The following is a 23,481-nucleotide window of genomic DNA, read 5'->3' as shown; positions in this document are numbered from 1 at the left end:
CATACCTAACTGTGCTTGAGAAGATGTAGGTGAACTGCCGCCTTAAAATTCTGTCCACGTTGTGGAAGTACACTTACGGTACTGTTAGAGAGTTCTAGGATTCTGATCCAGTGACAATGAAGGAATGGTATTTTTTTGTCCTTTTCTTCCTCTTCTTAAAATTATTATTCACTGGTGGGATTTAAGGATCACTGGCTGGCCAGCATTTTATTTCCCATCTCATGTTGCCCTTGAGAAGGTGGTGGTGAGCTGCTGCAATCTACGTGCTGTGGGTTGACCCACAATGCCAATAGGGAGGGAATTCTGGGATTTTGGTCCAGTAACAGTGAAGGAACAGTGCGTTTCCAAGTCAGGATGGTGAGTGGCTTGGAGGGGAACTTGCAGGTGGTGGTGATCCATACATCTGCTGCCCTTATCCTTCTAGATAGAAGTGGCCATGGGTTTCAAAAGTGCTGTCTAAGGATCTTTGGTGAATTTCTGCATTGCATCTTCCAGATGGTACATGCTGCTACTGAAGGTAGTTGGTGGAGGGAATGGATGCTTGTGGATGCGGTGTCAATCAAGTGGACTGCTTTGTCCTGGATGGTGTCAAACTTCTTGAGTGTTGTTGGAACTGCACCCATCCAGGCAAATGAGGAGTATTCCATCACATTCCTGACTTGTGCCTTGTAGATGGAGGATAGGCTTTGGGTAATCAGGAGATGAGTTACTCGTTGCAGTATTCCTGGCCCCGGACTTGCTCTTGTGGCCAATGTGCTTGCGTGATGAGTCCAGTTGAGTTTCTGGTCAATGGAAACCCTAAACATTTTGATAGTAGGGTGTTCAGTGATGTTAACACCAGTGAATATCAAGCAGAGTGGACAAAAACAAAGTTGCTGGAAGAATTCAGCAAGTGTGGCATCATCTGAGAAGGGAAAAACAGAGTTAACATTTCAGGTCCTCAGAACTTCCGGACGCGAAATGTTAACTCTGTTTTTACCTTCTCAGATGCTGCCAGACCTGCTGAGCTCTTCCAGCAGCTTTGTTTTTGTTCCTGATTTACAGCATCTGCAGTTCTTTTGGTTTTCATCAAGCAGAGGGGTTTAGTTTATCTCTTATAGGACATGGTCATTGTCTGGCATTTGTGTGGCTCAAATGTTACTTGCCACTCATCAGGCCAAGCCTGGATATTGTCCAGACCTTGTTGTATTTGAACCTAGACTGCTTCAGTATAAGAGGAATCACGAACAGTGCTGAACATCAGTGAATATTCCCACTTCTGACCTTAGGTTTGGAGGGAAGGTTCATTAATTAATCAGCTGAAGATGGTTGGGCTAGCACACTACCCTGGGGAACTCCTGCAGAGATGTCTTGGAGTTTGTCCCCGATATCCATTGATTCCAGTACTGCTATGGATCCTTGATGCCAAACTTGTTTGAATGTGGCCTTGATGTCAAGGGATGTCACTCTCACCTCACCTCCGGAATTCAGCTCTTTTGTCCATGTTTGAGTCAAGGATTTAATGAGGTCAAGAGCTGAGTGACCCTGGTGGAACCCAAAATGGGCATCACCGAGCAGGTTATTGTTGAGCAGGCGTTGCTTGATAGCACTGTTGATGACATTTTCCATCACTTTACCGATAATTGAGAATACACCGATGGGGCTGTAGTTGGCAGGATTAGATTTGTCCTGCCCTTTGTGTACAGGACATACCTAGGCAATATTCCACAATGTTGGGTAGATGCCAGTGGTGTAACTGCAATGGAACAACTTGGCTAGGGGAACAGCAAGTCCTGAAACACAAGTCTTTAGTTCTGTGGCCAAAATAGGGTCTGGGCCCAATGCCTTCAACTGTTTCTTGATATCACATGGAGTGAATTGAATTGGCTAAAGACTGGCATCTGTAATGCTGGGGACCATTGGAAGATATTGTTCCCAGAATAGTTTGGTAGTTGGAGGGGAACTTGCAAGTGGTGGTGTTCCCATGTATCTGCTGCCTTGTCTTTCTAGATGGTAGAAGTGATGAATTTGGAAGGTGTTGTCATAAGCCTCTTAATGAGTTGCTACAGTGCATCTTACAGATGGTACCTACTGTGGCCACTGGGTCAATGGTACAGGGCGTGAATGTTTAAAATGGTGAATGGAATGCCAATCAAACAGTCTGCTTTATCCTGGATGAAGTTGAGCTTCTCATAATTGGAGCAACACTCATTTAGCTAAGTGGACAGCCTTTCATCACACTCCTGACATGTGATTCTTAAATAGTGGACAGGCTTTATGGAGCCAGAAGGTGAGTTATATGACACAGAATTCCCAACTACTGACCTAGTCTTGTAGCCAAAGTACTTACATTGCAAATGATTAGAATTATGTCAGCTTTTCACACACACCAGCATTTAGGGACTGTGAATTTTAGCCCTTGAAATCGAGCACCCACACCCCCACAGCCCACCGGCTTTTCAGACATCATCATGTGCTTTTGCAATTTAAGATTCTGCCCACTGTCTCATGAAGCACCTCCTTGGTTAACCTGCCTGTAAAGTTTACAAGATAAGGAAGCTTTAAATCTTCTTTCTTGGGACCTAAAGATGATGTATACCACTATTAAGCCAAGCTAAAACATTATGCCCTTATCTGTTCACCTATGAAAAAAGCTGTCCAAATAACATTTTTATGAACTAGATTGACAAGTTATTTGGAACAAATGTGCTTAATTACAAAACAGTGGATGGACAGGATGGTTTAGACTGAAGCAGATTCTGATCAATCCCATTACATGGTTTCTGTGTGTTATCTGACAGAGTTACATCTAGCCTAGAAGAATGCTAGCGGTTCTACTGAAAACATAAGCTACAATTTCCAGGAGATGGGAAGAATTGCATCCCAGTCACAGACTGATGACAGTTATAGGTTACATAACCCTGAAATAAACATGTACTTCTTCTCCCCCCCTTGTGCAGAATTCCAATAACTGTAATCCATTACCTTTTTTTTGAAATCTCAGAATTCCAAAGATATTGGGACCCATTTTACCTCTGACATAAATAGCCATGGAATTTAAATATAATTTTTGTGTGCAAGTGTTTATTTATTGCTTAATTTGTCCCTTCTTAGGAACATATTGTAGGAATACTTTGCAAGCATCACCCATTCTAGGGAGAAACATTTCTGAACATTGAGTACTTAGAGCAGTAGGTGTCATGCAATCTCAGAGCCATTTCTATCCAAGGCTTTTATCTTTAAAGAAGTTGTTTTAATGACATTCGTTTACTGGCAGTATTTTTATTCTGAAAGAGAAAATATTAGTTTTCCTCAGAGCCACTTCTTTCTTATTCTGTTCAACTTGGTGCTAGTTCTCCTTCGGATTCAGGCACATTTAAGTGGATTGAGGGATGTGAGCGAGTGCATAGATTAGCTTCTAAAGAAGGGCCCAGTGCCACATGGATCTCAAAATTACTATACCGAAACCCAAAGAGATATTCAGGCCAATAAAAGCAAAACACTCCGGCTGGTGGAATTTTGAAACAGAAACAGAGAGCTGGAGAAACTCGGGTCTGGCAGCATTTGTCAGGGGTGGCATGGTGGCTCAGTAGTTAGCACTGCTGCCTCCTAGTGCTAGGGACCTGGGTTCAATTCCGCCCTCAGGCAACTGTCCGTGTGGAGTTTTTGAAATGTTAAAGTGTTAATATCTGTTCTGCTGACATGTAAGAAATTAGGTGCTTCGTGGGCGCCCCTGGGGTCTTGCAGACAAAAGGTGGTAATCTAATTATACTCTGCTCTCTGTAAATGTTGAATTAAGGCTAAAAGAATAAGGAATTATCTAGTTTTACACATTGTTTTTGGGCGGCTGACCTTTGTTTTACTGTTAGATGATTAAGTTACGTACTATCACTGTTGCTAGGCATGTGACTATGGGGGAGTAAAAAATTGTATCTTGCATACATGACTGACTGTGATGTAAAATCCTATATAAAGGGAGGATGGTTCGCTTATTAGACAGCATCACTTCACGCGGCTCCGCCAGCCCTGTGAAGATTGTTAAGTGATCCTCCAAAGCTTGTACTTGCTTAAATAAACTGTGGCTATTCACAGAAGTTGGCGTATTGCATTTGTATCAAGTGCGAAGGAATCTCCTAAAAGGGAATCTAACAAGTGCTGCTGAAAAGGGTTTGAAATATACATGTTTTCACAATTAAAGGCAAGACAGCAGGTCAGAGTTCATTCCACTACATCAAGAGGGAAAAAAATCGGAGTTTCAACATGCTCTTTCTGTTGTATTTTTTAAATGATTCCATGGTGTTTTTGAATAGATTTACTAGCACCATGTATTCTGTGGAATTTAAATGTTACCCACCCCGCTGACCAGAACCAGACTTCGGAAGGTTTCACCGATCCGGTCGCTTTCAGAACCCGATCAAGAACCCAGAAAAGGCAAGAGACTAACCCTTTTCAGACACATAGGGGACAGAACAATCTATCCTATAATACTGACACAGACAGTAGTAGGGGACATGACGAGCCTCAACATTACGACCCTGAAGACGAACAATGGTCCGGTGAGGTTATAGAGGGACCGGTCGATTCCAGTAATTCTTACCAAAGAAGAAAGGGAAAGGGTTCCCATGAACGCAGACAAAGACAGTTCCCTACGCGGACAGTCCCTAACCCAAATCCTGGACAGGGAGGCCAGGCCACCATGCAGGTTTACACATCTTCGAAACCCCAAGAGATGTGCTTAATCATGTCCCAAGCCCCAAACCGAAAAACAAGCCTGGAGGATTTTATTGATTACATTATAGGAACGATCCAAATGTATCAGGCCACGCCTCAGGATCTTTTCTGTCTGTGCTGTATGGCCAGTGAGGGATCTAGATGGAAGGTCCATTTGGGACATGATGATTGGGTGGCCTTTGCTGGGGCAGTTCCCCAGCCAGGGGCCCAAATCCAAGCAATCAGGGGGGCTCTTCAAAGGACCCTGCAACAACCGGTGGATATAACTAAAGTTTTGGAATGCCTCCCAGAGCAGGGAGAGGAGGGTTCAAATTTCTGGGATCAGTTCTGCTCCACATCGCCACCTATGCAGGTGACACTGCTTATAATGCAGGAAACCCTTCACCTCAATTTAATGCCCTACTGTTACAGTGTATTCCAGAAAAGGTTGCCACCGCTATTAGGACCAACAATATGGATTGGCCGGATAACACCCACCTGCAAATGAGAAGGACGCTTACTTATTACTGGAATAGCAATAAAGAGTCTAAACCAACGAAGGTCAAATATGAAATGGTACAGCGTCCTCCTCATCAGTCCCGTCACAGGGGCTCAGATACTCCTGTTATAGACCCTGACGCCCTCAGAGGCCATCAAATGGAACCCCAGTATTGCGTCCCGGGATGGGTCGATAGATATGGCCATGGGTATACCACTCACCCAAATGGTCCCAGTGCACCTCTTTATGGGCCATCCTATGCCCCTTCCCTCCCTTTCCGTAACCATAACATCTACCCGCCCCATAGTAGCTCTGCTCCTATGATGCTGCTTGGCCTGCTGTGTTCATCCAGCCCTGCACCTTGTTGTCTCCCATAGTAGTCCGTCCCGGTTGCCAACACCAAAGTCAACACAGAGCTGTTTTAAATGTGGCGGCAGGGATCATTGGCAGTGAGACTGTCCGCAGATACAGCAACAAAATAGACCCCAGGGCAGGAGACAACCTTTCTCTACCAGCAACCCTTTCTCAGCCTGACTATCCTCCCTTCTGAATTTCCCCATATTGACTAAGGACCCTGAGGATGAGCCAATAGTATGCCTGACCGTTGATTGATACCGGAGCCACAGCTTCAACTCTTGAAACCTCCTGTCTACGCCAGCATGGGTTTAAGCTCTCACCCGTCTCCATGAACCTTAGCGGTCTAACTGGGCAGGAGAGACCATACCCCCTGACTGAACCACTAACTGTCCAATTCGGCCCCCAGACCTGCACTGTCCAGTTCGCCCAGACCCCTGATTTAGGGATTAATCTGGCAGGAAGAGGTTTGTTGTGTTCCCTCTGAGTCGAAATTCTTTGTCTTAAGGGTATCACCATTAAAAATAATATCACAAAGAGACAATTTTGGATTTATTGCTCTCCCCAATGGTGGGCTGTCGATTTGAGGCCGGAGGATTTTACTCCTCCTCTGCAGGCCCCTAATTTCCATGTAACCCTTTGTTATGACTCCACTGGAGCTTCCACTGAGCTGTTAGCCGCCTTTGCTCCCTTTCTAGGGTCGACTGTCACTGATACCATTACAGGACACATTGAAGGTAAGGAGGGATCAGCCTTCTTGGTGGACGTTCCCGTCCACCTCTGGCACCAACCAGGTTTAGTTTCTCCCCATATCACCTTGTCTGTGAAGAAGGGATATAAAGCAAAGACCCTGGGATTCTTAGCTCACCGCTTACAGCAGCAGTCAGACCCCAGTGTCACTGATATGCCCCAACAACTGACCGAGGGGAGCTTAACTTATTATTCTAGCCCTTTCACTGTAATGGGCCCACTCTGCCACCATCAACCCCAACACGACCCTTCGGAAGAACCCTTTCCCGATCTCTGGTCGATCTCTAAACATGAAGTAGGATGCACCCCCGTGGAGCCTATAAAGATCCAGATTATACCAGGAACGAAACTGCCTTCAATACCTCAGTACCCCCTAAGGCCAGAGGCAGTAGAAGGGATAACACCCTTGATTGAGTCGTTCCTCCAGCAAGGCGTTCTAGTTCCCTGCCAATCGCCCTGCAATACCCCCATTCTACCTGTGCCAAAACCAGGATACCCGGAATGGAGATTAGTGCAGGATCTCAGGCAGATCAACAAAATAGTCCAGCCTTTACACCCGGTTGTGCCGAATCCTGCGACGATTCTTAGCAGCATCCCCGCCAATGCCTGTGTTTTCACCCTAGTTGACTTACAGCATGCTTTCTTTGCTATCCCTCTAGCAGCAGATTCCCAATATTTGTTTGCCTTTACCTTCAAGGGCCAGCAGTACACTTGGACGCGCCTCCCTCAGGGATTTGTCCATTCGCCCACCTTATTCTCCCAGGTATTGCACCGGCAGCTTTCAGAGCTTTGGCTCCTTTACGGCTCTACCATTGTCCAATATGTTGATGACTTGCTCCTAGCTAGCTCTTCGGAATCTGCTAACATTGCAGATACCAACCGTCTCCTGAACGGTCTCCATTCTTGGGGGTATGTCATACCGCACACCAAGGTTCAGCGCCAAGTCAAATTCCTGGGAACTTTGCTCAGTACTTCTGATAGGCAATTAACCCCGGAACGTATCGCACCCATCCTAGCGACCCCTCTGCCCACTAGCCCCAAGCAAATGCGTGCCTTCTTAGGCTTAGTTAACTACTGCCGACAGTGGCTCCCTAACGTAACATTACTCACCAAGCAGTTAACCTCTTTGGCCTCAAGCAAGGCTCCAAAGATCTTCAGCCTATCGGAAGAGCAAAGGTCAGCCTTCACTGAGTTAAAAACGGCCGTTGTATGCCAGTATCCTAGAGGACTGTGCAACCGCTGTTTTAACCCAAACCCACGGGGGTTGCAGGAGACCAGTGGCCTACTACTCGACTCGTCTTGACCCTGTAGCCATGGGTCTCCCACCTTGCTCACAAATTCGTCCCGCTATCTACTCCCTTGTAACGGCCGCTTCCAATATTACTCTCCAGCAACCCCTGATGGTCTATTCGTCACATGCTATTGTAGCCCTCCTGACTTCCCATCAGACCCAACATCTTACACAGGCACGACTAAGTTGCTATGAGGTAGCTCTTCTTAATAACCCCCTTCTGACTTTCTCCTACTGCTCAACTGTCAACCCAGTGACCTTCCTGGATACCCCACCAGAAGAGCTGCTAGAACCCCCCCCATGATTGCCTTTTGCGCAACCACTTCTTAACCTCCCCTCGATCGGACCTTTCAGACGCCCCATTACCCACACCAGATCTTACCCTCCTCGTGGATGGTAGCTCTTCGATATCACCTTTAGGAGTTCCCCTTTCAGGATACGCAATTGTGAACCACACAATCACTTTAGAATCAGCCTCCTTCGATCCTCCGGTATCTGCTCAGAAAGCAGAGCTCTTTGCTTTAACACGGGCTTGTACCCTGGCTACAGGAAAATCGGTAAATATATACACGGACTCACGATACGCCTTTGGCGTGGCCCATGAGTTCGGCCAGCTATGGTCGCAGCGCGGATTTCTGACCTCCTCAGGGACACCTATTCAGAACTCACTATACGTCCAAAATCTCCTCAAAGCCATCCTCCTCCCCAAGCAATTGGCCATAATCAAATGGCCCATGTAATGGACAATACGGATATCAGCAAAGGCAATGCCAGAGCTGATCGAGCTGCCAAAGACGCCTCAACAGCACGCAATTCTATTGTGTCCTCTATGAACCGGCAGGTGTTAAATCGCTCACCTGCCTGGAAAACAACGGGCATACCAGACATTGTCATTGTGCAGCGTTTACAGGGGGATACCCCCGACTCAGAAAAAGAAATATGGAAGACCCACGCATGGGTGTTCGCACTCTGCATCAAGAGGTCTCTGGATCACTCCAGTTGGCCAAGTGTGTATACCTGATGCTTTGTTACCAATGCTTATTGACTGTCTTCATACTGATACCCACCTTGGCAAGGAGGGAATGAGTAATATCATGTTATGTACCTGGTGGCACCCCCGATTGGCTGAGGCAGCCCAGAAGCGTGTCAGGTCATGTCTGACATGTCAGCAAAATAATGCCGGCCGAGGAATGCGGTGGGTAACAGGGAAAACACCCTTGCCAGGTGGCCCATTTGAGTGTATTCAGCTTGATTTCATTGAATTGCCGCGTGTACATTGCTATAAGTATTGTCTTGTTATTGTTGATGTACTTAGCAGATGGATTGAAGCCTTTCCAACCATTAATAATAAAGCCTCAACGGTGGTAAAATTACTACTGACAGAGATCGTACCAAGGTTTGGAGTGCCTTGACAGATTAGTTCAGACAATGGCCCCCACTTTGTAGGAAAAGTCAAGAAAGAACTATGTGAGGTGTTACACATCCAACAACAATTCCACTGTGCCTACCACCCCCAGGCGGCAGGGATAGTGGAAAGAGCTAACGGAACTCTCAAAGCTAAATTGACTAAGCTAACATCCGAAACCGGCCTTAACTGGCTAAAGGTTTTGCCTTTAGCTCTGTACCACATGAGAATAACACCCCACTTCACTACTGGACTCTCGGCCGCAGAAATAATTTATGGCCGACCTAGTAGGACCCCTTGGGATGCTGACACAGACCCACCTGCCCACGTACACTTAAATATTATGGGACAGGAAATGCAAAGATACTTTCAGCAGCTAACATCGTCTCTAAAGTTTCTTCATTCACAGGTAAAGTATGCCTTCGGACCACCATCACAAGCGACGGATCAGAGCTCAGACGACCAGAATGAACCCCCCAGACTACAAACGGGAGACCTCGTGCTGATCAAAGACTGGGATCGCCCCAAGCTCGGACACAGGTGGAAAGGACCATTCCAAATACTTCTCCAAACTCTGAATGCGCTTAAAGTCAAAGGGCAGAATCGCTGGATCCACCTAAGTGACTGTAAACAATGGGACCCTCAGATGGCCTAAAGACTACACTCGCACTCTGCAGTATCATGACCCCCCTCAACCTATACACCACAGATACTTCAGATGCCCCCTGTCTGGGTCAAAGCGGGAGGCTCAGAAGGGGGACATCAGGACGGTGCGTAGAGCTGATAAATTCAGATAGATCTCAGTCCCATAGCTGCACAGGAACCCAGGGAAGAAATGGTAGGATTTGCTCTGATCCCATGAGCTATCCACTTTGCTTCTCAGGACGGGGATGGGGTTGTGCATACGCTTTGGTCCCCACGAATGCCTCTTGTGCCCAATGACAATGTGCCCGCAGACATTGCCAGGTGAGCAATGGAATATTCACCTGCACCTGTGATGAGGAAAGGTGCTTAAATGTTACTGCAGGAAGACAGTTCATTTGTGGGCATTGTAACGGAACCCATGTCAGCTCTGCCTTTTGGTCATATACTTTTTACGATTACCAACTGATTGGATCCGGAGGGAATTCCGGCCATGAAAGAAACTGGAGATATAAACAGTTCATGAGTGCCAATAACAAAGCGGTCAAATACTACCGGGCCAAAAGAGGGTTTGCGTTCCTTCTCAACGGGACCTTTACTACGACCACCCCGGCTCTCCCCGTCCTATTCGCTGTATGGACAATAGGACCACTTATTGTCCCATGCCCACAGAAAGCACACACCCTCTGCAGAATAGTTACCCGAGCTATTAGTGAGGAATTTAGTGAGGATTGGAAGGACCCAGTAACTCTGGGATTTTCCCTTGGCTACAGGTTCCTGGGGGCACTGTCCCTCGGAGGAGCGGTGGGAGTAATAGCAGCGAAGAACCGGAATTACCTCATTTGTGGGTTAACTATCCTGGGAAACAGTACAGTGAGGGGACTGGAAGCGGTTAATCGGGAATTGGCAGAGTTAAGGCTCTACGCACAACAGACTAGATATGCAGTGGATTATCAATTGGCCCAACAGGGGGTAGTTTGTACAATAGTAGGAGACAAATGCATCACCCATATTACGGACGAATCATACAACAAAACCCACGCCATCCAGTCTATTAAGAAACAATTGGAAGGTGTCAGACAAGGTCCTAAGAAAGGAGATGACTGGCTAGGGTGGCTACTGGGAGGATTCTGGGGATCCTATCCACTGCATGGGCTAGTAATTCTTGTTGTTATAATCATTGTATGTTGTGTGTTAATAACTTGCTTAAATACTGGCTGTAAGATTCTTATGAATAAGCTGGCGGTGCCTTTCTCAGCCCCCATTTAGTTGGTTATCATGGAATGATAAAAGGAGGGAATGAAATGTTAAAGGGTTAATATCTGTTCTGCTGACATGTAAAAAATTAGGTGCTTCGTGGGCACCCCTGTCTCGCAGACAAAATGCAGTAATTAATTATACTCTGCTGTCTGTAAATGTTGAATTAAGGCTAAAAGAATAAGGAACTATCTAGTTTTACACATTGTTTTTGGACGGCTGACCTTTGTTTTACTGTTAGATGATTAAGTTACATACTATCACTGTTGCTAGGCATGTGATTATGGGGGAGTAAAAAATTGTATCTTGCATACATGACTGACTGTGATGTAAAATCCTATATAAAAGGAGGACGGTTCCCTTATTAGAGAGCATTGCGTGACACGGCTCCGCCAGCCCTGCGAAGATTGTTAAGTGATCCTCCAAAGCTTGTACTTGCTTAAATAAACTGTGGCTATTCACAGAGGATGGGGTATTGCATTTGTATCAAGTGCGTAGGAATCTCCTAAAAGGGAACCTAACATTTTCACATTATCCCTGTGCATCAGTTTCCTCCCACAGTCCATAGATGTGCAGGCTAGGTAGATTAGCTATGCTAAATTACCCCTCCTGTCCAGGCATCTGCAGGCTGGGTGGATTAGCCATGGGAAATGCAGGGTTACAGGGATGGGGTGGGTCTGGGTGGGATGCTCTTTGGAGGGTCAGTGTAGACTTGAATAGTCTGTTTACACACTGTAGGGATTCTGTGATCTGTAGAGAGAGAAATAGAGTTAGTGTTTCAGGTCCAGTAAAATGTCTTCTGAAGAAGTCATACCAGATCTGAAACATTCTTTCTACAGAGTTTCTCCAGCATTCCCTGCAACTGTGGATAGTTTTCAGACCACCTTGCTTGGGTACAAGCCAAACCCAGTCCACTAAGTTAAGCAAATGAAAGGGGACCACAACAAATTTTGGCCCAGAGTTCCCACTAATGAAAGATTTTTCTACAAAAGGAATCTGTGCTCTCCCCAAAACTGGAGCCACAACAGCCACTTTACAGTTTCATAATGCTTTGTGAAATTCCATTTTAGAATATGCATGCAACAGAATCTTTGGAGCTCAAGGTGAGTCTATAAGGCAGAATGGCAATGCATACCTGAATCACAAACATTTACACTACAATAATTAAAAACATGAGACAGATTTTTATTTACAAAAGTGACTGTATTTTTGTCTTTGAAAATAAATTCAGCAAAGATCATTAAGTAATTAATCAGAATGTATACTGGCAGTATTTATGTCAACAACACTTGCATTCTACTATCTATTCTCTGTCAATGCTAACTGACCTGCTGTGTATCTCCAATGTTTCATGTTTCTATTTCAATTTTTTCCAGCTGGTTTTATTACTGAGTTATGCCTTTCTCATGTGTGCCTTGAATTCAGCTAAAGCTCAGATAATGTCAAGAAAGGGAACAACATTTCCAAAGAGGAATGACCCTAATTATAAGCCCTTACTGTATTAAAGAGGTTTAATAATATGGGCCTGTTGCTTGCAAAGTATCCCTACAATATGTTCCTAAGAAGGGACAAATTAAGCAATAAATAAACACTTACACACAAAAATTATATTAAATTCCATGGCTATTTATGTCAGAGGTAAAATGGGTCCCAATATCTTTAACTGGAATTCTGTGATTTCAAAAAAAAAGGAATGGATTACAGTTATTGGAATTCTGCATAAGGGGGCAGAAGAAGTTCATGTTTATTTCAGGGTTATGTAACCTATAACTGTCATCAGTCTGTGACTGGGATGCGATTTTTCCCATCTCCTGGAAAGTGGAATTCTACTTTTCCAAAAAAAACTCAAATGATATTTACTGGAGATCAGAAATTCACTTCCTGTAAGTTTATAAGTGAGGCTTAAAGTCTTAAAGTTACTGAATTAGTCACAAACAAAAACAAATTGCTGGCAAAATTCAGCAGGTCTGCTAGCATCTGTGGGCAGAAAGCAGAGTTAGTATTTCAAGTCCAGTGACTTCTGATGAAGAGTCACTGGACTCGAAATACCAAGTCTGCTTTATCTCCACAGACCTCTGAATTTTGCCAGCAATTTCTGTTTTGTTTCAGATATCCCGCATCTGCAGTTCTTTGTTTTATTTTACTGAATTAATCACATTTGCTTATGAAGGGTCACCATTTTTGTGCGAAAATCTCAAATCATTTCTAAAATGTGTGATGACATTTACCTTTTCTGATTTCCAGAGTCAAAACTCTGCTGTTCTTGTTACTCCAGTAACTTTGTTGACGCAATAATGTCATAACATCAAACTGAGAATACAAGATTGTTTAGTGTTCTCTAATGTAATACAAGTTACAAGTGCTATACATTCACTGAATGTATTCGTCAACAGTTGTTATAATTAACACAAAGTCATTCAAGTGTTGTTTATTCTAAGGGATTCATATTAGATGTAGGAGTTTAACATCCTACTATATAGGACCATCATGTATAGTCAGATTCAATGACCTGTTTCATTAATATCCAGTTACAAAAATAAACAAAACATTAATGGGATTCATGCATAAGAGAAGGCAGTAGCACAATTAAAACACCCTCATTAGGTGGCTACAATTAACTTGTTACCAAAAACATCACAAATTTAAAAAATAAGTGGTTAAGAACATAAAATGGGATACGTTTGAAACAGTAAGTTTCTGAAAGACTTAAAGTAAAACTGCTTCTGTGTGCACCCTGAGTGTCTAGAATTAAACATGAAAACAATCCTGCTCTACAAAGAGCAGGAACCAACTCTAGATATTTTGAAATGATTGTTGAAACACTTTGAAAGGTGATGGATTGAGGTATGTGAGATTGTGCATGACTGAGTGGAAGAAGATCTTTAGATGAGGTTACAGGGAAACTGATTGAGGGATAAGATGAGAAGACAGATTTGCAATGTTGAGGGTCTACCAAAAAAGGAAAGGCTTGTTAAGAAAAATGACCTCTTCCTCATCTAAAAAGTGTTATGATGTCAAGATTCCCATTGTTTTGTAATCTATTGGCACTAAATTAAGCAGTATGTGGCAACACAAACATACATCTACAATATTTAATGTTTACACATAGGAATCACATACATACCACAAGCCTATCAATGGTTTGAACTTCCTGTAGGTTCTGGTTAGCTTATTCTTACGTTCTCCCTCATCTAATCACTTATGAATTTTGTACAAGATACAACCCTCACCATTCACTACTATACCTAGAAGAAATATTAACACTAAATGATTTTTACAAAAGCATAAAAACAAGCTAAACCTGTGCAAGTAAGACAGGCACTACAATGCATATGCATAACCATAATTAAGAATTCAGCATTCAGGTATTAAGAACAAAAAGAAAACATAAATCATTAGCATCCCTTAAAAGACCACCAGGCTATAAGCACAGATTGTGCCACATGTGTGAAGGCACATTCAATGACAAAGGGATGATATTCATTCCTACCAATAAGTGGATATTATCAGCTTCAAATGTCAGAAGCCAACAGCAACATGTACAAAAGATCACAAGATATAATCTCACAGTGCTATGCTATAAGAGGACACTACCTTTCAAACATAAATAATTTGTTCAAATTCAAAGCTTGTACATTTCTCCCTTGATCTTTTTGCAAGATGTACCATAAGAGAAGTTTTACAGTTTTTACTTCAAGTCTCAACAGTCATTTCCTGTAGTTGCTCCAAGTGTTCATGCAAGGCACTGTTGGATAAGGCACTGAGATTTTTCGCTTTTCAAAACACTTTTTGAATAGGGTGTAGTAACAGTGACAGTTGTCAGCTTTATTACACCTCTGAACTGTCACTGTTGTAGCTTTGCCCTGCGGTCATCATTTCATTGCTCCCAGCCCGTTTCTCATTTGATGACTGTTTCCCATTGGCAGTGTTCTTTCTGTGCTTCAATAAAAAGATTGTGGTGGCCATACAAACTAAGAGCAGCAATCCCCCAGCTCCACCTACCATGGGGAGGATGCGATCTTCAGACTCTTTGCTGGTGGTAGGCAGATGTGGCCTCTGGTACTGCTCCCCATGGGGCGGGTAGTCCTTCTGGGTGATGATGATTTTATTGGCTATGTGCTGGATATTAGTGCCTCGGTTGTTCTCCACTCCAATATCTTGCACGAGATCAGGTTTCCTTGGTGCTGATCGTCGGCTGTGGTTCAATCCCAGGCTGTTAAAAAAACTTCCTGTGGTGGACACTAAATGGTGCAGAAATGTCAAACTTCTCTTGCCGATTCCTCTCCTGGCATTCTCTTTGGAACGGACTGTGTAAATAACATGGATGTACCACTCTCGGCCAGCAGCCACCTGGAAGACAAATAGGAAAGCATGGTTTAATTGGCTAAAGCACCTTTATTTGTACTGTGAATTGAGTGATGTTGGATGTATTCTGACCATTTATAAAATACGTCACCTACCTTCACTGAGATTGAAAGTCCCACCCTAATGTCTTCTAAGATATTTTCATAGAATCCCTACAGTGTAGAAACAGGCCATTTGGCCCAACAGGTCCACACTGCCCCTCTGAAGAGCATCCCACCCAGACCCAGTCTCCTAATTTCCCCATGTCTAACCCACCTAACCTAAACATCCCTGGGCACTATGGGCAATTTAGCATGGCGAATCCACCTACCCTGCATATTTTTGGACTGTGGGAGGAAACCAGAACACCCAGAGGAAGCCCACGCAGACACAAGGAGAATGTGCAAACTCCACACAGACAGTCACCCGAGGTTGAAATTGAACCCAGGTCCCTGGCACTGTGAGGCAGCAGTGCTAACCACTGAGCCACTGTGCCACCCAACCTTTTCTGTCATGAATTCTACCAACTCATTTAATATTCTGCTTGTGAAATAATTGTCTTTGCTATCTACAGAATAAGTGAGAAAAGTTCCCAGAGTATGCATCAAACTTTAAATTCACATTGATGTTTCTTGATTTGTTGCTTTTCTTGCTTTCTACTACTTATCAATCCATGTTTCATACAGCCATCACCTCTGCCTGTTAGTTTCAATCGATACATTTTCAATTGCTCCTGACAGAAGGTGATCAAGCAGCATTAATTGTTGCAATTGAAGTACGTATACTATACAATCACATAAAAAACCGTCCCAGTTTCCAGCTTCAATAGAGGTCAGCCAATGGTATTTTCTTGTAGTCTGTATTTCAACTTTCTGAAGGCTTGATTCACAAAGTGAACGAATGGGGTTGATTGAATTGCTGTACAGAGGTACCATCAATTTGATTGGTCAAATGCCCTCTTTCTGTGCCATTTTGACTTTATGATATCCCTATGTTTTTATTCCAATGAGAAAACTCTCAATTCTTGCAATATTTTTGCAACTGTACACTCTTATACTTTCCATTATATTTTGAATCCTGTGAAGAACATCAGTGTTCTATTGAAGATAACATATTTAATCTAAAACATTCATACATACTAACTTGGATTATGAGTAGGCCATTCTGCCCTTACAGCATGCTTCATCATTTAATAATGTCCTGGCTGATGCGGTTGCAACATCAAATCTGCATTCCCTGCTACTGCAGATAACATTTCACCCCATTTTCTTAAGAAGAATCTATCTATCTCTACCTTAAAAAAATATTCAATGACACAGCTTCTGCTATCTTTACAGGGAGCATTTCAAAGACTTACAACTCTGAGAAAAAAAAATTCTCATTTTGTCTTAATTGGGTAAACCTTGATTTCTAAAGAGTGGTCAGGGAAACATCCTGTCAAAATCCCTCAGGATCCTGTCTGCAAAGGAGGACCAAGAATTTAATTAAAGGGAAAAATGAGAGTAAACTTTCAAGAAATATAAAAGTGGATTGTAAGAGCTTCTACAAGGACATAAAAAAGAAAAACATTAGTGAAAACAAATGTCCTACAGTCTGAAATGGGCAAATTGATAACAGAGAACAAGAAAATGGCAAAGTAATTAAACGTTATTTTTAAATGTAAAGTACTTGTGAATGTTGAAAATCTAAAATAAAAACAAAAGGTGCTAGGCAAACTTAGCACATTTGACAGCATCTGCGCAGAAAGAACAGTTAATGTTTCGAGTCTGATATGACTTCTGTCTTGTTCTGCCTTCATAGAAGAAGACATGAAAAGCTTAACAGGAGTGCTAGGGAAACATGGGTATTTTAGAAGGGACCTTGACTACACCTCCTCTCACCCACCCTCCTGCAAGAATGCGATCCCTTACTTCCAATTCCTCTGCCTCTGCTGCATCTGCTCTCAAAATGGAGCATTCCACTCCCAGACATCCCAGATGTCCTCCTACTTTAAGGACTGTGACCTCCCCCCTCCGTTAATTGAACTCCCTTAACCGCATCTCTTGCATTTCCCACACTTCTGCTCTCAAAACTATGCCCCTCCCCAACAAAAATAAAGACAGAGTCCCCTGGTCCTCACATCCCACCCCACCAACCTCTACATCCAACGCATCATCCTCCACCATTTTTGCCACCTGAAATCCGACCCCACTACCAAAGAGATACTTCCCTCCCCACCCCATCTTCCTTTTCTAGGGACCGCTTACTCCACGACTCCCTCATCTACTCCAGACTCCCCACCACACCCGGCACCTTTCCCTGCAACCGTAGGAGGGGAGGTGATGGCCTGGTGGTATTATCGCTGGGCCGTTAATCCAGAGATCCAGATAACGTTCTGGGGACCTGGTTGGGAAGCCCACCATAGCAGATAGTGGAATTTGAATTCAATCAAGTATCTGTAATTAAGAATCTAATGATGACCATGAATCCATTGTTGATTGTCAGAAAAACCCATCTGGTTCACAAATGTCCTTCAGGGAAAGAAACTGCCATTCTTACCTGGTCTGGCCTCCATGTGGCCTCAGAACCACAGCAATCTGGTTGACTCTGAATTGCCTTCTGGGCAATTAGGGATGCACAGTAAATGCTGCCTAGCCAGCAATACCCTCATCCCGTTAATGAATAAAGAAATAAAAAACATGCCCCTACACCTCCCCTCTCATCTCCATCCGAGGCCCAAGACAAACTCTCAAAATCTGTCAGGGGTTCACCTGTACATCCTCCAACCTGGTCTACTTCATCCATTGCTCCCGATGTGGCCTCGTCTACATTGGTGAGATGAAATGCAGGCTCAGTGACAGATTTGTGGAGCACCTGCACTCCATATGCTATAACCAACAACACCTTCCGGTTGCTAACCATTTTAACTCTCCTTCCCACTCCCTTGGTGACATGTCCATCCTGGGCCTCCTCCAGTGCCACAATGATGCCACACGCAAACTGGAAGAACAACACCTCATATTCTGCCTCAGGAGCCTACAAGCCTGATGGCCTAAACATAGAATTCACCGGTTTCAAAATCTCCCCAACCCCGGCCTCATCCCATGCCCAATCCTCCATCTCATCCCCGCCTCCTTGACCTGACACAACCTGTCCATCTCCTTCCCCACCTATCCACCCCACCCCTTCCACTAACTAATCCCCACTACCCCTACCTGCATCCACCTATTGCCATCCCAACTACCTTCCCCCAGCCCCACACCTCATCCCTCTATTCACTCCCCAGCTCCCAGCCCCCTCCCCAGTCTTGATGAAGGGTCTAGGCCTGAAATGTCAACTTTCCTACTCCTCTGACGCTGCCTGACCTGCTGTGTTCCTCCAGCTCCACACTACATTGACTCTTTAATATTAGTTTAAAAAATAGTTCTAAATAATTTAATGTGACTAAAAGCTGATAAATCTCCAGGGTCTGATAACGTACATCCCAGGTAACTGAAGGAAAGTAGTTACAGTTGATGCATTGATTGTCATCATTCAAAATTCCATAGATTTTGGGACAGACCTGGCAGACTGGAAGGTGAAAATGCAACACTGTTTAAAAAAAGAAGGCAGAGAGGGAGTTATAGACCAGTTAGTTAAACATCATTTCTAGGGAAAATAATGGAGTCTTTTTTAAAGGATTGATAACAGGATACTTAAAAATTACCAACAGTATTACAAAGAGGATTTATGAAAGGAAAATTGTGTTTGACAACCTACTGGAGTTTTTGAGGGTGTAACCAATGAGACGAGAGAGAACCAATGGAAGTGGTATATTTGAGTTTTCAGAAAGCTTTTGATAAATCCCACATAAGACGTTATGGTGCAAATTCAAACATATGGGATTGATACCAGTATACTGACATGGACTGTGAATTAGTTAGCTGTCAGGAATAGCAAGTAGGATTAAATGAGTTGTTTCTGGAGTAGATGGTGTACATGGGGAACTGCAAGGATCAATGCTTGGACATCAGGTATTCACAATACATCAGCATTTTGGATGAGGGAGTTGAATTTATTATTTCCAAGTTTGTGACTAGGTTAGAGTATGAATGATGAGGAGGACGTGAAGAGGCTTCAGGGTAATTTAGACAAGTTGAGTGAGTATGTTAATACATGGCAAACTATTATTAAAATGTTAATAGATTGGGAAATGTTGATGTACTAATGGACCTGCGTTTACTTGTACATCAATCAATGAAAGTAAACCTGCAGGTTTAGCAAGCAGTTGGGAAAAGAAATGGTATGCCAGACTTCATTGTAAGATGGTTTCAGTATAGGAGCAAAGAAGTCTTAGTGCAACAATACTGGGCACTGATGAGAACATACCTGGAGCAATTGGTTAAGTTTTAATCTCCTTACCTAAGAAAATATATACTTAACGGAGAGGGGGTCCAGCAGACTGACTCATGAGATGACAGGTTTGTTGTATGAGAAAAATTGGTTCGACTAAGTCTGTGTTCATTGGAAATTAGAAAATGAGAAGGGATAACATTGAAACATATGGAAAAACTGACAGGGTTAGACAGAGCTGATGTAGGGCTGATGTTTCCACTGGCCTGGGGTTAGGGGGAGCCCAGAATAACCGGTCATGGTTTCAGAAAATGCAGAAGGCCATGGTGACCCAGTGGTTTGCACTGCTGCCTCACAGCACCACGGAGCTGGGTTCACTTCTAGTGTCAGATGGCTGTCTGTGTGACTTTGCACGTTCTCCCTGTGTCTGTGTGGGTTTCCTCCGGATGCTTTGTTTCCTCCCACAGTCTAAAGAAACATGTGCAAGTTATGTGGATTGGCCATGTTAAATTGCTCATAATGTCCAGGGTTGTACAGGCTAGGTGGGTCAACCATGGGAAATGCAGGGTTACAGGGATGGGGTTGGTGGAACTGGGTGGGATGCTCTTCAGAGTGTTGGTATGGACCTGATGGGCCGAATGGCCTGCTTCTACATTGTAGGAATTCTATGATTTTGGATTGCAAAAAGGAGAAATTTCTTTGGAGGGTGGTTAACCCGTGGAGGTGAAGTCACATATTTAGGAAAGGAGTAGATAGATATTGAGAAGCTAAGGGTATCAAGACTATGGGGAGAGAGTGGAATTATGACATTGAGGTAAAGGGGATTAGACATGATCATGTTGAATGACACAGTGAATTGATAGGTCAAATGGCCTACTCCTGCTCCTATTTTCTAAATTTCTGTTTCAATCAAGCCAACTAATACTCTTCTAAAATCGCGCGGATAGAAGCCTCGTCTGTTCAACCCTATCCTCATCAGACAATTCGCTCATTCCAGGTATTATTCTAGTAAAGTATCTTTATACAGTCACTAAATTCAGATAGATTTTTAACCAGATTATGAACAGGCAGTCTATTATTTTAAATGGGCATGCACATCTATTCAGGGATTTATAAATCAAATTTATGAACACAAACTAAGAGACGGGTATGGTGATGCAGGCTTTATTATTTTTATAGGTTTGGACCTTGCATCAAGAAATACCATGTAAATGTGTCACAGAGTTATAACATATGGTCTGTCAACCTTTAATTCTGTCAACTGATTTAATACTGCGGACTTGCAATCACATGATCAAAACTCTGACATGTGAGAACTGATTATAAGCTTGTCTGTTGGTTACTGAAGAGAGTACATCAAGAAAGTTACAGGATGGAATAGTAATAACAGCTCTGTCTCTCTTTCTCACATGAGTCTTCTTCAAGCTCAGATCCCATTTCTGTTACAAATTAGAATACATCATAGAGGTAGGAAATTTAAAAATAAAAAGAAAATTCTATTTGTCACAAATAGCCAATCTGATTGCAGTTCACCAGAATCTGTCTCCAGAAGAACATCCAGCTTACATTGGCTGTAAAACCAATGGACTTCAAGACCACCAAAGGAACATTGGAATGTTGAATTCATTTTATTTATAGACTAAACTCTTTTCCACCTCCCATGTTCTATTTTTTATTTATGTTAGTATCTGTGTGTATATAGAGACATACAGCATGGAAAGAGACCCTTCAGACCAACTAGTCCACGCCAACCATGTTCCCAAACTGAACTAGTCCAAGCTGCCTGCATTTGGCCCATTTCCCTCCAAACCTTTCCTATTCATGTGCTTACCTGCATGTCTTTTAAATTTTGTAACTGTACTTGCATCTACCATTTCCTCTGGCAGTTCATTCCACACACAAACCACTCTCTAACAAAGTTGCCTCTCCCTCTTACCTTAAAAATATGCCCCCTAATTTTGAACTTCCTCACCCTAAGAAAAAGACCCTTGCTATTCACCTTATCTCTGCCCCTCCTGATTTTATAAACCTCTATAAGGTCATCCTCTATCTTCTATGCTCCAGTGAAAAAAGTCCTAGTCTCTTTTTATAACTCAAATGCTCCATTCCTGGCAACATCCTGGTAAATCTTTTCTGACTCCTCTCCAGCTTAATAATATCCTTCCTGTAACAGGGTGACCAGAACTGGACACAGTACTCTGGAACAGGCCTCACCAAGGTCCTGTACAACCTCAACATTAAGTCCCAACTCCTATACTCAAAGGTCTGAGCAATTAAGGCAAGTGTGCTAAATGCCTTCTTAATGACCATGTCTAAGTGTGACTCAAACTTCAAAGGATTATGTACTTGAACCCATAAGTCTCTCCATTCTATAACGGTATCCAGGGCCCCACTTTTAATTGCATAAGTCCTGCCCTTGTTTGTTTTACCAAAATGCAATACCTTGTATTTATCCAAACTAAATTCCATCCGCCACTCCTCAGCCCACTGATTCAATCGATCAAGATCACTTTGTAATTTTCCATAACCTTCTTCACTGTCCACCATATCAGAGGTTTCAGGACAGGTTTTACCCTGTTTTATACATTACTTGAATAAATTCAACATTAAAATTAAATCTTCAACTTTATTAATCAAGCGATCTGTCTGCCTTATTTCTCCATTTGCCCTACAACATTGAACTGAAAGTATGCATCTTTAGACTACTTAAACTCTGTTACAACCAATCTCAGCGGTAATAACAGAGGAAATTATTCACTCCTCTGCACTTGGTTGTAACAAATGCTATGTTTTCCTTTTTGAGTGTGAGACTATTACACAATTCATATTGCATTCTTTTTCTCCTTGTAATGTCTAAGAATACAACTAATTTTACAGTGAATCTGACCACTTGACAGCAAGTTTGGTGCTTTTACTGTTTAACGGCTCATTGCGCAGTGATTCAGTTAGCTGAATTTTAACCTAAAACAGAAATTGTTGTGGGCTGAACCTTTAAATACGATAAAGAGACTGCAAACTTCATTGTCATCAGGTTTTCATCCTTAGCTCTAGTCAGCCATGTTTACTGAGTGAAATGGTAACTTGGTGGCTTTTGGCTTTCACACCTACTTCTTAGAACCAGCTGCCAGCCTGAGGGGCCTTGAGGTACATTAGTGGACAACCAACTCCCTGATTACATCACCTGATCGCCAAGTAAAAACCAAAAGAACTGCAAATGCTGTAAATCAGGAACAAAAACAAAGTTGCTGGGAAAAGCTCAGCAGGTCTGGCAGCATCTGTGGAGGAGAAAACAGAGTTAACGTTTCAGGCCCGGTGACTGTTCCTCAGAATGTTCTGAGGAAGGGTCACCGGACCCGAAACGTTAACTCTGTTTTCTCCTCCACAGATGCTGCCAGATCTGCTGAGCTTTTCCAGCAACCTAATCACCAAGCCCTGACTCCCCAATGAACACAAGTCTTCTGTGGTTCCCTGTCCCAACCTCTGAACTCTGATCTGTGTCATGCTCCGAAGGTATCCAGTGTTTATTGAGGCCTGTGATTTCCCACTCTGCATAACCACAAGGCTTCTGAATCCTGCCCTACCAGGGTCCCCAGCCTACTCCTTCAGATAGATAGTCTATCCCATCAATAAGCCTTCCCTAATCCTTCCATTTGGCACTTGCTTCTCTCCCCAATAAACCACGCAAGCAACATCCCTTGCCACCATAACTGATGCCTCCCTGGGAGCGCTGACATAGTAGTTACCTTCTTCTGTGACCTTCACTTACAAAATCTCTACCCCATTGGAGGGTCAGCCTGTCGTCAGTGATTTCACTAATATGCTGTACAGTTAAAGATTCAGACAATGTGGGAGATCTCTGAATTGTGTGTTAGGTAAGTAAAGCGCCTCCTCACACCTGTGGGAAATTTTAGGAGCAAACCTGCACTCATCCATATCACA

At 43.3% G+C, this 23,481-nt stretch overlaps 2 protein-coding genes across 2 annotated transcripts in view; one reads left to right on the top strand and one right to left on the bottom strand.

Moving 5' to 3' along the window:
• Nucleotides 1-4,490: 4,490 nt before the first annotated feature.
• LOC109925543 lies at nt 4,491-9,643 on the top strand. Its single transcript, XM_048607560.1, is given in 4 exon segments — nt 4,491-4,535; nt 6,051-7,495; nt 7,497-7,779; nt 9,398-9,643. Coding segments are annotated over 4 exon segments (2,019 nt in total).
• Nucleotides 9,644-14,539: 4,896 nt separating this feature from the next.
• frem3 (Fras1 related extracellular matrix 3) overlaps nt 14,540-23,481 on the bottom strand; it is a 211,929-nt gene continuing 202,987 nt past the window's right edge. The window contains 1 exon segment of the mRNA XM_048607471.1: nt 14,540-15,237. Coding sequence (XP_048463428.1) covers nt 14,716-15,237 — 522 coding nt within the window. The 3' untranslated portion in view covers nt 14,540-14,715.

Source organism: Rhincodon typus, chromosome 1 (assembly GCF_021869965.1).
Source record: "Rhincodon typus isolate 14 chromosome 1, sRhiTyp1.1, whole genome shotgun sequence".
NCBI lineage: Eukaryota > Metazoa > Chordata > Chondrichthyes > Orectolobiformes > Rhincodontidae > Rhincodon > Rhincodon typus.
Note: the sequence above shows the minus strand (reverse complement) of the source record. Positions and strands in the feature narration are given on the sequence as shown.